This window comes from Bos taurus, chromosome 10 (genome assembly GCF_002263795.3).
Source record: "Bos taurus isolate L1 Dominette 01449 registration number 42190680 breed Hereford chromosome 10, ARS-UCD2.0, whole genome shotgun sequence".
Classification (NCBI taxonomy): Eukaryota; Metazoa; Chordata; class Mammalia; order Artiodactyla; family Bovidae; genus Bos; species Bos taurus.
The window spans coordinates 2,232,698-2,249,749 of NC_037337.1; the positions used below are offsets into that span (position 1 = coordinate 2,232,698).

The following is a 17,052-nucleotide window of genomic DNA, read 5'->3' on the forward strand; positions in this document are numbered from 1 at the left end:
GGTCCACCCATATGGCCTTAGTTTAACTTAATTACCTCTTTATATACCCTATCTCTTTATATACCCTATGTCTATACACAAGGATTGGGGTAAGGATTTCACATATGGGCATTAGGGGGAAGAAAATTCAGCCCATACCACATTTAAATGATCTTTTAGATCTTTAAGTGATCTTTAAAATGATCTTTTAGAGGATCTGTCACCCCACTGTCTCCCTCCCCTGCCACTTGATTTGAGCCCCTAGGTGACAGGAGCTCTGTCTCTCTTCTGGTGGTATCCAGAGTCTAACTGTCCAGCACACTGCAAGTATTTCAAAAACTCTTGGTGAATGCCGGCATGGACAGAGGTATTCTGAGTTATTTGATAGTAAAGATAATGATTATCATTGATATTTTTTCCCTTAAGTCATTCATATTCAGCTCAGTTCAGTTGAGTCCTTAGTCGTGTCCGACTCTTTGCGACCCCATGGACTGCAGCACCCCAGGCCTCCCCATACATCACCAACTTCCAGAGTTTTCCCAAATGTCCATTGAGTCAGTGATGCCATCCAACCATCTCATCCTCTGTCGTCCCCTTCTCCTCCTGCCCTCAATCTTTCCCAGCATCAGGGTCTTTTCAAAAGAGTCAGCTCTTTGCATTAGGTGGCCAAAGTATTGGAGTTTCAGCTTCAGCATCAGTCCTTCCAATGAACATCCAGGACTGATCTCCTTTAGAATGGACTGGTTGGATCTCCTTGTAGTTCAAGGGACTCTCGAGAGTCTTCTCCAACACAACTCAAAAGCATCAGTTCTTCAGTGCTCAGCTTTCTTTATAGTCCAACTCTCACATCCATACATAACTATTGGAAAAACCATAGCCTTGACTAGACGGACCTTTGTTGACAAAGTAATGTCTCTGCTTTTTAATATGCTGTCTAGGTTGGTCATAACTTTCCTTCCAAGAAGTAAGCGTCTTTTCATTTCACGGCTACAGTCACCATCTGCAGTGATTTTGGAGCGCCCTCCCCCCCCCCAATAAACTCTGTCACTGTTTCCACTGTTTCCCCATCTATTTGCCATGAAGTGATGGGACCAGATGCCATGATCTTCGTTCTCTGAATGTTGAGCTTTAAGCCAACTTTTTCACTCTCCTCTTTCACTTTCATCAAGAGGCTCTTTCTTCTTCACTTTCTGCCATAAGGGTGGTGTCATCTGCATATCTGAGGTTATTGATATTTCTCCTGGCAATGATTCCAGCTTGTGCTTCATCCAGTCCAGCATTTCTTATGATGTACTCTGCATATAAGTTAAATAAGTAGGGTGACAATATACAGCCTTGACATACTCCTTTTCTGATTTGGAACCAGTCTGTTGTTCCATGTCCAGTTCTAACTGTTGCTTCCTGACCTGCATACAGGTTTCTCAAGAGGCAGGTCAGGTGGTCTGGTATTCCCATCTCTTGAAGAGTTTTCCATGGTTTATTGTGATCCACACAGTCAAAGGCTTTGGCATAGTCAATAAAGCAGAAATAGATGTTTTTCTGGAACTCTTGCTTTTTTGATGATCCACCGGATGTTGGCAATTTGATCTCTGGTTCCTCTGCCTTTTCTAAAACCAGCTTGAACATCTGGAAGTTCACAGTTCACATATTTCTGAAGCCTGGTTTGGAGAATTTTGAGCATTACCTTACTAGCATGTGAGATGAGTACAATTGTTCGATAGTTTGAGCATTCTTTGGCATTTCCGTTCTTTGGGATTGGAATGATATTGGCGATAGAATATTGGAATAATTGGAATTATTGGTGATAGAGGCAAGGTCCAATGCTGTAAAGAGCAATATTGCATAGGAACCTGAATGTTAGGTCCATGAATCAAGGCAAATTGGAAGTGGTCAAACAGGAGATGGCAAGAGTGAATGTCGACATTCTAGGAATCAGTGAACTAAAATGGACTGTAATGGGTGAATTTAATTCAGATGACCATTATATCTACTACTGTGGGCAGAAATCCTTTAGAAGAAATGCAGTAGCCATCATAGTCAACAAAAGAGTTCGAAATGCAGTACTTAGATACAATCTCAAAAATGACAGAATGATCTCTGTTTGTTTCCAAGGCAAACCATTGAATATCACAGTAATCTAAGTCTATGCCCCGACCAGTAATGCTGAAGAAACTGAAGTTGAATGGTTCTATGAAGACCTACAAGACCTTCTAGAACTAACACCCCCCAAAGATGTCCTTTTCATTATAGGGGACTGAAATGCAAAAGTAGAAGTCTAGAAACACCTGGAGTAACAGGCAAATTTGGCTTTGGAGTACAGAATGAAGCAGGGCAAAGGCTAATAAGAGTTCTGCCAAGAGAATGCACTGGTCATAGCAAACACCCTCTTCCAACAACACAAGAGAAGACTCTACACATGGACATCACCAGATGGTCAACACCGAAATCAGATTGATTATATTCTTTGTAGCCAAAGATGGAGAAGCTCTATATAGTCAGCAAAAATAAGACCAGGAGTGGACTGTGGCTCAGATCATAAACTCCTTATTGCCAAATTCAGACTTAAGTTGAAGAAAGTGGGGAAAACCATTAAACCATTCAGGTATGACCTAAATCAAATCCCTTATAATTATACAATGGAAGTGGGAAATAGATTTAAGGGGCTAGATCTGATAGACAGAGTGCCTGATGAACTATGGACGGAGGTTCGTGACATTGTACATGAGACAGGGATCAAGACCATCCCCAAGAAAAAGAAATGCAAAAAAGCAAAATGGCTGTCTGAGGAGGCCTTATAAATAGCTGTGAAAAGAAGAGAAGCGAAGAGCAAAGGAGAAAAGGAAAGATATATGCATTTGAATGCAGAGGTCCATAGAATAGCAAGAAGAGATAAGAAAGCCTTCCTCAGTGATTAATGCAAATAAATAAAGCGAAATAAAAGAATGGGAAAGACTAGAGATCTCTAAGAAAATTAGAGATACCAAGGGAACATTTCATGCAAAGATGGGCTCAATAATGAACAAAAATTGTATGGAGCTGACAGAAGCAGAAGATATTACGAAGAGGTGGCAAGAATAAACAGAAGAACTATACAAAAAAGATCTCGACCCAGATAATCACGATGGTATGATCACTCACCTAGAGCCAGACATCCTGGAATGTGAAGTCAAGTGGGCCTTAGGAAGCATCACTATGAACAAAGCTAGTTGAGGTGATGGAATACCAGTTGAGCTATTTCAAATCCTGAAAGATGATGCTGTGAAAGTGCTGCACTCAATATGTCAGCAAATTTGGAAAACTCAGCAGTGGCCACAGGACTGGATAAGGTCAGGTTTCATTGCAATCCCAGAAAGGAAATGCCAAAGAATGCTCAAAAAAGTCATTCATATTAGAGTCTTCAAAATACCACAGGTATAGGAAAGAATGAAGCTGTTATGTAGGTAGCATGGATTTCCAATAATCTACCACCCTTTCCCAAAACCAAAAAATAAACGTTTATTCCCCTTTAGGTTTCTGTGTCCAGGAATTTGCTGAGTTCTTTAGAGACCAGCCAGGCAGGTGTTAATAATGTAAATGAGATTCTTCTGTCTCTGCCATTTTGGGGTTAAAATTCTGACTCTGAAGAAGACTATATGAATTTATCACAAAGCCAAAATTACATTTGTCTTTCCTAACACCTACGATGATTACTTTATGATTCACGCACTAAAAAAAAAAGCCTAATTAGAAATGCCTTTGGTCACTTTATAGCTAAATTGATATGTTGCACAAGAGCAAATTTGAGGTATGGAAGGAAGTTTGCTTACTCATGAGTTGCTAACAGATACTCATGTTCCTGAGTTCATTGGCAAATATCATTGGCTGTTTTGCTTTTAAAAAAGAAAGTTCTTAGAAAAAATTATAATAAGTATTGTGACTAAGTATAAGAATTTCTGAGAGGCAAGCTATTTTTCCCTACAGATCCAGCTTGGGTTGCTTTAGTATTGATGCTTTGGACCTAGAAGTTAAATGCTAATGTAGTGTCATTTTGTTAAAATAGTATATCACAGAAAAGCAGAAGAACACATATATAACATTTAATTGATTTTGCTTTTCATTGCATCCATATGCCTACTGAGCTTATATATATATTTCTATCAATATTTTTGGTTTACAGTGAAATACTTTTTCTTGCTAATACCAATCATGTTTTTAATTATACTTAAAGCATGCCTTTAAAAGCAGTAATATAGAGATGTCATCATCTTTTATCTGTTTATATTAAGTGAACTTACAGTGGATCCCAATCTGAGATCTCCTAAAATTTCCTAGAGTGGGATTTTGTGTACTGTGACTTTCTTTTAAGACTCAAAGCAAAGCGTGTGTATCGAAGATTGCGGTTTTGTTTTCTTCACCCATTCCTGGTTAAAGAGAATGTCGTGGTGGCTGTTTGTCCCAAATGGGGCAGATGGTGGAATTTTACTAGAAGAAGCTGAGCAAGAGGAAGGAGTTTGAGATTGGCGGAACCACATGGCCCAGAAAGCAGGCCCAGTCCAAAGTCAGCAAACAAGCCCAGTTCTTGCAGGAGGAGCTTTCCAATATTTAAGACCTAAATGTGTATGGTGGCTGTGGGCTGGTGTAATTTTGAAAGAGAGGTTGTAGGCAGTTTGCATTCTGGAATAATTTGAGGGCATCCAATAACTGAAATCCCGCTTTAGAACTGGGAATCTGGCTTGAGTTTGAGCCTTATCCTGTACACTGTGTGACCGTTCTGAGTTGCAGTTTCCTTTTCTCTGTAATGATAAGACCTATTCACAACTTAAAATCAGGATAAATTAGGTAATGTACACAAAATTGCTTTGTTCAGTGGCATGTGCCGTAAATGCTACTGGAGTTGAGCAAAGATAGTTTCTGTTAGACTGTCCCACAGAACCTGCACAGCCATTCACATTTCATGCCTCAGACCAGATGGACTGACATTGGGACATTGATATCATTGCAGTGAGCCCAATGATTAGGCTACCACATCTAATGCTTTCAAAAACAAACCAAAAAAAGATGCATAAGTATTTGATAACTGATTAATGAAGTGAGATTCTTAATGTCATTTATTAAATGTAAAGCTTATTTACAGCATTTGTAGAATCAGATCTGCAGGGGATCTCATCTAATTTTCTCCCTCCCTTCAAGAAGGGCTGTATCAAATGTAAATTGGGCCTGGCAGATGGTGATTGGATTCAGTTTCTAAATTTCTTAAGGAAGATTTCACAGTTTTCCTCTCTAAATTCTTTCAGTAATTTAACAATTCTTACGCCAAGTTCTTCCTTACAGCTGACCTAAATCTGTACTTGTAAAAGTCCTTTCTTATCCCCCTCCTCCTGTTTTTACCAGAGATAGAGAACAGCTGGCCAGCAGCCTTCTTATGATAATAACCCTTTTCAGTATTGAAAAAAGAGTTACTCAGTTGGACTCAGTCGTTCCATCTCGTCCACCCCTGCACCACCACCCCATTCATCGTCTATTCTCTGAATCATTCATGATGATGACGCCGTCCCTCACCCTGTCCCTGTCTCAGACCCTTGATACTTTCAAGCAGCTGGGCAGACCTGTGACTCTGGGGAGGAGGCAGGCTGCTGCTTCCTCTCCTCCCTATGCTTTATGCATCATTGAGCCTTCTAACAAATGAATCAGGATAACCCTTAACAGTGTTGGGCGAGTACATGACACATTTATCTCATAAACATGGAGTTCTGCAAGGATACTAATCACAGGTTGCTTTGAAAATTGGGCCTCCCCAGTGCCTTAGTTTGCTTAGCCAGTCAGGCCATGACGCTACCGCTTTGCGTGCTAAAGATAACACTGATTGATATCTCTGCTGTCTTGAACTTAGTCTTGGAAGACACTGAGCTAAAACTCTCCTGAGTGTAGAATATGCACACTGACTGAAAGAGAGAATGGGCTTCCCCAGCTTTCTAAGTTACAATTTGAAAATAAGCGACCATTGAGGACAATTGAGCTCATTAAGCTGATCCCAAGAGGTTTCAGAGTGGCTCCTCTTTTTAATCTGAATGTGTATGCTTTTATGTCTCTCTAGGTTTATTACCCAGAGCTTTCTGTCTGGGTCTGTCAAGAACCATTTCCAGACAAGGAAATGGAGGGAAGGCTTCCTAAGGTAAGATCTCCAGCTGACATTTTGTTATGGTGTTTGTTTTTTTTTAAATATAGAAACAAACAACAACACCTATTCCTCATTTTAATACTCATTACTATCTACTATAATAATCCATTAACCTGATACCATAATCCATAACCTATTATCATCTTGGAAATAACATGTAGTACAAAAAAGAAAAAGAATATCCTGATATCCCGTGATTCTTACAGTTCATATTATCTTTCTTTCTTGATGCCCGAAGTCCAAAGCAAATTTTCATTTAAGAACAGTGGAACCCATTTGTCATATATACATTTTACAGGTTTTTTAATTTGTTTGTTCCATTCTGATGTAGATAAAGCCAAATATGAATATATCTAACTAAAAGTTCTCTTAAAAGTATATAGATGATGATAATTTTTTCGGTAATAACACCTGACTATCTGATAAAATTACCCATGAAACAAAACAGAAAGATATTAAAAAGCTGCTAAAAAAAAAAAAAAGCTGCTGTATTTTTTCTTCTAAGTTTTAGGCCCAAACATATTTTCTATAAACATGCTTTCATTGCTCAGACATTTTCAGAGTGACAGTTCTCTGCCATAAGAAAATTTGTAAAATTTACATTTTAGATTTCAGCAGCATTTCAAAACAACAACAGCAAAAACATTTACCAGTTTTTACTGTAGATACCTTTGAACTTTGCTTGTTAGGGTAAATTTGAATTTGACCTTAAGCAAGGAGGATTGTATTTTTTACCACTGACCTGTTGATTCTGCAATTAAAAAAATAGAGACCATTGAAAATACAATTTCCGTTTAAAAATTTCTTAAGTGTAATTGACCAATGGAGAGGACTCCCCAACTATTACTGTCATTTCAACTTTGGTAAACTATCTTACTTGTCCTTAGTGGTTTCAGCAATTCCCCACCTTTTACTGACAGGCAGACATTAGTTAAAGAGATTATGTTGACTGGCAGTTTGCACTGAAAGAAAACAGTCCTAAATCACTTTTAATCTTTCAGAGAATTTCTGAAGGTCAAGGTCGAAATCATTGGCAAGAAAGCACGTGAACTAAATGATTTGGTCCCTGCCTGAGCTAGACTTTTTCTGATTGGAGTGGAAGTGAGCAAAAATACAGCTTTATTTAAAACACACTCACACCCAAGCACTGCACCACCAGGGTTGCAGTGGTCTAAACATTCTTTGCTGGGCCACCTCAGGGCATAATTCCCCTGAGTAGCTGAGGTCAAGATGTGATCATGGAAGGGAAGAGGAGGAGTATAGCTTCTTCATTAGTTCCTACCCCATTCAGGAGTCCAGAGTTCTTGTCTTTGATACTGGTAGCATCAACCAGACAAGCAAGACTGGACAAATTCCTCAGTGAGGTCAACATGCCTCCTTTTCCTCTTGAAAGGCCATCTGAGTCTTAGGCCTTGTCTGCATTGAGGTATGCTCCAGGGGGCTGGTGGATCCTGGAATTCAGGTCTTCTGTTATTTTGAGTTCTTTCCTCTCTAAATATATGAATAGTATTTTAAGCATAATATATTTGTCCTTTTTCTAGCTGTTGCCTTCTGGAAAAGTACATCTTTGCATAATCATAAGAAAAACAATCCTGGCTTACTTGGCCCAAAACACATTCTTGAGTAACTGGGGGCCTCGTGTACTAACAGTCGTCGGCAGGGAGAGCCACCCAGGAGCACAGTCTCGGGGGCCCCCAGACACGTATCTGTATCTCCTCCTCCAGCCTTTTGGTTTATTCAAGTTCCTCAGTCCTATAGGGACCATTATATGAGGATGATGGAGGAAAATAGGACAATTTTTGCATAAAATTCTTCCAAGGTCTAACCTGTGGAAATAAGACATCTTCCTGTCTCCTCTTTGAAATACCTCCTTCTCTTGTTGCAGAAGCTTAAAATTCCTTCAATGGGGGCAAAGATATCTTTTTTTCTTTCTTTCTCTCTCTTTTTTTAATGAATAGGAGGTAGGGATTGAAATCTAGTGAATCCCAGCCTCCCAAGGAAGGGCGCACAGAACATTAGCTCCCAGAAGCTCCCAGGGTGTCTGATATCAGAACTCCCTGCAAGGCTTGTCACCACCGCTCTGCTGTCCTCCAGTTACTTGGGTGGCTCCCATATAGCATGTTAATTGTGGGGCAGGCTGGAGGGACTGCTTTTGTCTTTCTTGCCTTAAAATCTAATAGACTGTTCAGTCCAAAGTAGGCATGCAGAATGTGAATAGTGAAGGAAGGACACATCTGAATATTTGGGGGTCTTGAAAGAGAGAAAAAAAATAGTAAAAATGGTAAATTCAAATCTGAAATAATCTCCTTCGAATTTTGTTTTCCTGGAAGAACTTCTTTCTGAATTACCCATATCCCACCCAGCTCCCACCCATCTCCCATACATTTTTTTTTTTCATGGACATATGAGGGTAGTGAGACTGACACATATAAAGACTAACTGATGTTCTGTACATTCACTTAGGAGTAGGTCTGAAGTAGGCAGATTTAAGGCCAGCCATGATGGTAAGTGAAGTGTGTTATGAACTTATGATTTCCTTTTCTAAGCCTATGACAATTAGCATTGAATTCTTCATCTGCCTAAAACTTGTTTGTCATACCCTGAACCGTGACGCTAACTGGTTGATACAAGAAGAGAAACAAACATTATTTTAAAAACATCGGGTTTCAATGGATTTCTTTTTTAAATACTGGGATTGCATGCCAAATTTCAAAATTGAAATTATTTTCACAAAAGAAAGGAATTGTTCGATATAATGCTTTTGGATATTTTTCTGGATCCCTTAGGGCATGTAAATGATGAATAAAATTTTAATTTTCTGGTTTGGCCGTTTTGGCATTTAATGATACCAAAACAACCTCTAAATCACAGACTAAGACTGGAGCATTAAAGTACATACTGAGGGGATTTTATATACATTCTGAAAATGTTACATGCTCTAAAAGTCTGAGATTTTTTTTAAAAAATTTAGATAAAACAGATGTTTAATATGAGAACTCTGTATGGTAAATAAAACTTCTTAAAGCTGAATTCTCTGTTACATTTAGTTCACTCTGGGGTTGCTGAGTGAACTGAACAATTTGGTTTCAAGTTGTTTGGATGTCTCTGATTTCTGAATTCTTCAGTTCATTTCAGTCGCTCAGTCATGTCCAACTCTTTGCAACCGCAGGCATTGTACCTTGCCAGGCTTCCCTGTTCATCACCAACTCCTGGAGCTTTCTCAGACTCATTGAGTTGGTGATACCATCCAACCGTCTCATCCTCTGTCGTCGCCTTCTTCTCTTGCCTTCAGTCTTTCTCAGCATCAGGGTCTTTTCCAATGAGTCAGTTCTTCACTTCAGGTGGCCAAAGTATTGGAGCTTCAGCTTCAGAATCAGTCCTTCCAATGAATATTCAGTACTGATATCCTTTAGGATTGACTGGTTTGATCTCCTTGCAGTCCAAAGGACTCTCAAGAGTCTTTTCCAACACCACAGTTCAAAGGCATCAATTCTTTGGCGCTCAGCTTTCTTTATGGTCCAACTCTCACATCCATACATGACTACTGAAAAAACCATAGCTTTGATTAGATGGACTTTTGTTGGCAAAGTAATGTCTCTGCTTTTTAATATGCTGTCTAGATTGGTCATAGCTTTTCTTCCAAAGAGCAAGTGTCTTTTAATGTCATGGCTGCAGTCACCATCTGCAGTGATTTTGGAGCCCAAGAAAATAAATTCTGTCACTGTTTCTATTGTTTCCCCATCTATTTGCCATGAAGGGATGGGACCGAATGCCATGGTCTTAGTTTTTTGAATGTTGAGTTTCTTAAAAAGATTAAAATATGATAATTTGTAGATTACAAAGCATGATTATCACTTTAACCCAAGTACCTATGTCCAGTCAAATTGGCTTATTATAACTATCGTTTTAGAACATGTGGCCTTAAGAAAAAGAGAACAACAACAACAACAAATCCCAACAGATCTTTTAAAACCATAATGGATTTTTTTTTCCCCTAGAAAATTCCTGTACTTAATGGTTAGGCTAAAAGAGACTCTTGTCATATGTTCACTGTTTTCATTCCTGAGTGGGGCATAACATCTGGTTTTGATAAGACCTTTATTTTGTGGCATCGCTTGGGCAGATGGGCCTCCTTGTCCTGTCCTCCTGCTGTTTGGCTGTGGTGGGGATCTCCTCCCTATGGGCGCTCAGTGGGTCCTCAGTCACAGTGTATTTGGATTCTCCTAGTCAGATACACAAATCCTCACTCATCAGGGTTGTGAGGATAGACTGGAAGACTGCAGTCAGTCCCAACTAGCTGAGTCTCCCGCTCTCTGGGCCTGGTTTCCCTCTCGTCGCCTCTTCTGCAGCTGCTGCCTCCCCAGCCCCGGCCCACGTGATTTACCCCCCAAACACTCCCCTGTCTTTAGTGCCCACTTTTGGTCCTCACTGTAAGGCCTGTAGGGCCTGGGCCACTTGCTTCTAGAATAAAGTGTTGATAAATTATATTTGTCACAGTTGTGATATGCTTTAAATATTTTTACTATGTATTATAAAACAATTATCCCTTTCCACCACAGCCATTCAACTCTTAAAAAAAAAAACCCAAAGCGTTAACAGTCTAGGAACTCCTTTCACCCAGCCTTCTGTCAGGCCATATTTGATCCCAGAAACTGTCTTTAGAAACCTGACTGTGGGGAATGCTGCCTCCCACATGGCTGGGCTCAGCCCTTAGAGAAGCCCTTGATTCTACTGCAGCCAAGGCAGCTAGTGTTTAATTACTTCATGCCCTCACAGACCTAATATTTACATTCAGGTGAACTGTGTTTAATATGTAAACTCTGCAAAATGTTGGGAGTTCAAGGATAAAAGTTGGGAGGAAGAAGCAAAAATGTTCAAATGGTTTTCAAAGCATGACTCAGTGTGATTCTTTCTGTGTGTGTCTGTCTGTGTGCTCTTCAGGGAAGACTTCCTGTCCCCAAGGAAGTGAACCGCAAGAAGGATGGCGGGATCGGGGCTGCCTCCCTGACTCCACTTGGCAGCAATGAACTCCACTCCCCAGGAACCAGTTACCTCCACTCTTTTTAATCACCTCCATTTGTATTCCATATGGTGTATGGGTATTGATGAGGTCATGGTATCATATATGGGATTTTTTTCTGTGTAAATCATCAAGTATAAGAAGAAACTATGGGACTCTGAGCCTTGCTTTAGAGATGTACAGTGGACAAATAGGTATCATCAAACCAGTTTTTAATCATTCTGACTCAAGTGAAAACGCTCAGAATTTCACACTGTGAATCCACGTTTACAACCCTTACAGGTGGGCCTTCAGGCCTGGTTTGCTACGACGATGTCTTCCACAACTCAAACCCCCTCTGCTCTCACACAACCGGTCCACTTCTGCCTTTTCACTCACACAGCTCCTGACTGCTTCTTGCAGAGGCTGAGAGTCCCCTTTTTTTTTTTTTTTTTTTTTCATTTAGATGTAACAAGCTTAGTAGTTTATGTTCATCAATTGTCTGTATATCTCTATATTTTATCCATGTACTCTTTTGATGTATAGAAGTAGTTTGAAACTCATTGTTTCCTTGTGGTAAGTGACCGAGATGCTGCCACAGGACCTGAGACACTGATGAATGGTGCTATTTTGGACTTTCAACATGCTCCTTGGCGAGGTAGCTCTGATGGAGTTATTTTTTATTTTCATGTTCTAAGAAGGTGTTGGTACTCTGTTTCCCTGAATGTCGTTCTCTAGACTGGATTGACTTGTTCTCCTTGTGTCTTCAGTGTGGCTTTCTTCTTCAGCATTGTAGGTTGAGCGAGTGCCACCGCAGAGCAGGAGACTCCCGTCCCACGGGCTGGCACTCCTGGACACGCAGTCACTGTAGCGGGAGCAATCACAAAACTGTAATTTCCTTACCAAATCTCTTCCTTTCAGTAGCCTCGCCTGCCTAACTTAGTGAACGAAAAGCAATAATTTGACAGGCGTTTTTAGGTGTCTCTTTTGGTTCTTTCATTTGAAAAAATATTCAGGGGGAAAGGGGCAAACTTTTATTTTTTTTCTTTTTATAAATGCCCTCTGGGGGGAAAAAATTAGCATCTCAGTAGGAACATGAAAGTTACACCTTTCCCAAAAATTAGGTTGAAGAAACTGTCTTTACCCCCCCCCCAAATTTTTTTTAAAAGGCAGAGCACTCTTTCAACAGTCCTGATAAGCAAGGTGTAGATTTTACATTTTTGTCCTTGCTCCCAATGAAATGGATAAACAAAAATACAATCAGACAATACCATCTACTCATGGAATGTTGTTGTGTTAGCCAGTCTGAAAGCCCACCTTGATTTTTATATAACTGTCTTTTAGCTCTTCCTTTGACAGGGCAGGCTTTGTTCTGAACTGTTCCGCTTCTGACTGTTACACATCGACTGACGCATGCGCTGCACTTCTTCGTTCTCTTCTCGCTCCCCATTGGCCTGAGTTTCCTGTGCATTTCCCCCCACCTCCTTTGTTAGAGTAGGTATATCCGCTGTGTAAATAGAGCAAGAAAACAGTATTCTGCATCTGTGGCATTTATGTAGAGTTGCAGTTGTGTACTGCTGAATATGCAGGCTTTTGTAACAATGTGATCTTTACTGATGCACTCACGACAAGTACCCAATGTATTTTAGCTATTTTAGTAGTATTTGTTCAATAAATATGCAAGCTGTATGGTAACTGGCTTGGCTCATCATTGGAAAGGCCTACTTTTGAATACTTACACTGTCTCGTGTTAATTCATATGCTCTCAGAGACCCAAAAGTAGATCCAAGGGCAAATATCAATAGAGATAGAATCAGCTCTGCCTTTCAGCATTTTCCCTTCTGAGGGTTTTATGAGATAAGGGCCTAGGCAAGGGCTCATTGGGATGGTATTTGTAGAGCTGCCTATGGCTACAAAGGAGAATTAAACCAAGCCCGTTTTATTTCTGTACTTTTGTTTTTCTCTTTCCATGCACTCCTTCACACCTCAAAACATTCTTTTTTGCCCTTGCCATAAAGACTTACTCTGTGGTGTTTTTTACCTGTACCAAAAGATACTTGCTTCTTCATGGAATATTTGCACATACACACAAAAATGTATAAATGTATAAAAAAAGTCTTGTAAGTGGGTAGAATTTTGAGATAGAATTTTAAGTCGTGAATTCACATGTACCCAGCTACCTGTTACCTAGATCTTATCTAGATCTAGATAAGCATCACCAGAACCTTCTGGAGGTGTCCTGGAATGCTGAAACCCAACGATTCAGGGAATTTATTCTCTCCCTGTGTATGAGAAATGCCAGCTGGTCTCTCCTCATCTATTATCTGTGAAACTTCATTTGGGTTTACATATTAATACAAGTTGTTAAATTGACTGGTAGGGTTTAGCTATTTGTTCTGTTTCACCAGAACAGGGGCTAAGGAGCAGACCTCTAAGAGCCAGAGAGAGATAGGAGAGGAGCCAAAGTAGCACTGCCCCAAGCTGGGAGTTCAGGCTTTGGAGAAAGGGGATCAGATGCTATCTGGGGAATCTTGGTTCTTGATACCTCTGTTTGTGTCAGGGGGGACTTTTAAATTGGGAGTTGCTTTTGAAATTAATGCATATCTCAGATTTTGGTTAAGATTCTTATTTTATCTTAATGTTTAATCTTATTAAGAGAAAGGAGCTTTAGGGCAGAATTGCCTACCAGAAAAAATCTCAACTGCCTACCAGATAATTGGAATTTGCTCAACTTGGAAGAAAAATTTTAAATAGGGCTACACTGTTTTGATCCAACCAGTCCATTCTGAAGGAGATCAGCCCTGGTATTTCTTTGGAAGGAATGATGCTAAAGCTGAAACTCCAGTCCTTTGGCCACCTCATGCGAAGAGTTGACTCATTGGAAAAGACTCTGATGCTGGGAGGGATTGGGGGCAGGAGGAGAAGGGAACGACAGAGGATGAGATGGCTGGATGGCATCACTGACTTGATGGACATGAGTCTGAGTGAACTCCGGGAGTTGGTGATGGACAGGGAGGCCTGGCGTGCTGCGATTCATGGGGTCGCAAAGAGTCGGACACGACTGAGCGACTGATCTGATCTGACACTGTTTTGGTAATCCCACCTGAGGTTGGTACTTCTAAATGTAAGAGAAGTGCTCTTCAAATACAATTACCTTTCATCTTATAATGTTACCATTTTCCTCACTCAGGAGGCTCCCATCACGTGTATGTGTTATCACAGCTGTGAGGGGTTACATCTTGCCTTCTTGCTCTTGTTAAACTCAGAAAACATGATGAGGCCAGGCCAGGGGGATGGTAGTCTGGGTTGCTTGATGCCCCTGTATATTAATCTTTTGCCACCTAACTTAACAACTGCACTTGACACCTTGGAACAACAGAAGTTTGTTGTCTCCTGAATTCCGTTGGTCAGGGGTCAGGAGCAGCTGAGCTAGTGGCTATGGCACAGCATTTCTTCTGGGTTTGGAGTCAAGAGGTCAGCAGGCTGCAATTATCTGAAGGCTTAACCAGGGCTGGAAAGTCAGCTCCCAGTGTCACTCGCTTACATGGTTGTTGGCAGGAGAATTCAGTTCTCCCACGCATGGGCTTCTCCACAGGGCCACTCAAGTGTGCTCATGACCTCTGGCTTTCCCCACAGTGAGTAATTTAAGAGAGAGCTGGGAGCAAGCCATAATGCCTGTGACCTGTTCTCAGAAGTCACCATCATCCATCATACTCTATTCATTAGAAGCGAGTCACTAAGTATAGCTCACAGTCATGGAGAGGGAATTAAGCTCTATCTCCTGAAGGGAGGAGTATCAAAAAATTTGTGGACACGTTTGAAAACCAGCACACCATCTGAAGTTAAAGCCTCAGGGTAATCGTAGGCCGGGGGCTGAAGACTCATAGTTATTTCTTTGATTGAAGAAGTTTTGCAATCCTTGGAGCTCCAGAGACTGAAGGCAGAAGAGGAGAGCATCCAGGAACTATAATACTGTTTCTTAACCTAAGTGCTATTGACTTTCAAAAGAATATTTAGAAACTGTTATTGGAAGCTATCAAAACAGGGATGCTAGAATAAATGATGTTTAAAGTTCCATCCAACTCAATGGGTTTGATGATGACAACTCCCTCGTTCCCTATGAAGCTTGAAACACTAGATAATTGACCATGCATTTCAATGTAAATTTGCAGGATCCATGTTGTGAAAATCAGCTACAACTTGTTCAGGGTTAATAAAGCTATGGTTTTTCCATATGGTTTCCACATCATGTATGGATGTGAGAGTTGGACTATAAAGAAAGCTGAGCACTGAAGAATTGATGTTTTTGAACTGTGGTGTTGGAGAAGACTCTTGAGAGTCCCTTGGACTGCAAGGAGATCCAACCAGTCCATCCTAAAAGAAATCAGTCCTGAATATTCATTGGAAGGACTGATGCTGAAACTGAAACTCCAATACTTTGGCCACCTGATGCGAAGAACTGACTCATTGAAAGAGACCCTCATGCTGGGAAAGATTGAAGACAGGAGAAGTAGGGGATGACAGAGGATGAGATGGTTGGATGGCATCACTGACTCGATGGACATGAATTTCAGTAAGCTCCAGGAGTTGGTGATGGACAGGGAAGCCTGGGGTGCTGCAGTCCATGGGGTCCCAAAGAGTCAGACATGACTGAGTGTCTGAACCGAACTGAATAAACTGCTGAAGTGGAGCTAAGAAACTGGAGCACTAGCCAGAGTCAGAGCAGGAGGCCCAACCTGATTAAAGACTGTGCTTTGTTCTCTCTCTAGAGGTAAAAATATTACCCTGTGGACTTTGGGCAGAGATTGCTAACCAAAAACCATGGACTAGATATAACCTGCAGACTTGTTTTGCCTGCAAAATGTGTTTTATAAAATTGTTGATTTAATTTCCACCATTTACAAATTGGAAGATTTCACATGAAAATTCAGGTTTGGGGCTCCCCTTGAAAAATGAGAGCTGAGTAGCAGCCTCCATCTCTGATGAGGCATGGCCCCTCACACATCCAGTCCTCATCCTGCTTATCTTCTCGTACCCTGTCTGCTTTGTTCATTTACCTCCCCTGCCTCACTCTGTTGGCACGTGAGTTTGCAACAGGAATCTTCTAATTTCAGAGATGCTGATGTGCGTATTTACACCCACAAATGGTCAAAGGACCTTCTAAGATCTTTGTTTGATAGTTGTGAAGGCCAGACTGGAAACAGAGGCTTCTTGTTACTGGTCCCCAGACAGAGCTGCTGCAGTTCCCTCTGCATCTCCAGGCCCTTCTCAACTTTTGAGTTACCCTCCCCCATTGACTGAGCGTTCCAGGCTAAAAGACCTCGGACTGGGTCAGGTTAGGCTACATATAGGTCTGAAAAATGCATGGTCCTCAAACCAGGGTATGTGTACCTCAGGGCATGTGAAGTCTTTCCCAGGAGTCTATGCTCATAGATAGTTTTAAGGAAACTCATTTCTAGATCCTCTATGCATACTGGACTCCTTCCTGAGATTGTTCTGCTGAGAATGAGCCTATGTTTATAATAGTCCTCTCCACATTATTTTAAAAAAGATATAGGTCTCACGCATACCAATTCTTAATATAAGACATTGTCCTTAATATGACACAAAAACCGTAGATGTGGCAAAGAGGAAGGTTCCTTTAATGATTAATCATAAATCCATTATGCTTTGGGCTTTCCTTTCTTATACACATTCAAAGTGATAGATCAGAAAACAGAAATGAGGTGTTTGGATTCACGGGATTTCAGAATTCAGATAATTGGTAAAATGCAGTGATGGAAATAATGACAATTTTTATTTAATGCTTTCTCCTCCTGATTCTTGTCAAAAAATGCCTCACCCTTAAGGGAGAGTCCTAAGAGGCGGAAGCAAAGAGAAAATCAATAGGAAACACTGAATACCCAAAATGGCTTGT

General features: G+C 40.7%; 1 protein-coding gene across 2 annotated transcripts in view; it reads left to right on the forward strand.

Annotated features, from left to right (window-relative positions):
• Positions 1-12,830, forward strand: part of NREP (neuronal regeneration related protein) — a 32,686-nt gene extending 19,856 nt beyond the window's left edge. For both annotated transcript variants that reach the window (XM_059890175.1, NM_001105045.1), the window contains 2 exon segments: positions 6,053-6,130; positions 11,078-12,830. In XM_059890175.1, the coding sequence (XP_059746158.1) occupies positions 6,053-6,130; positions 11,078-11,203 (204 nt within the window). In that variant the 3' untranslated portion in view covers positions 11,204-12,830.
• Positions 12,831-17,052: the final 4,222 nt, after the last annotated feature.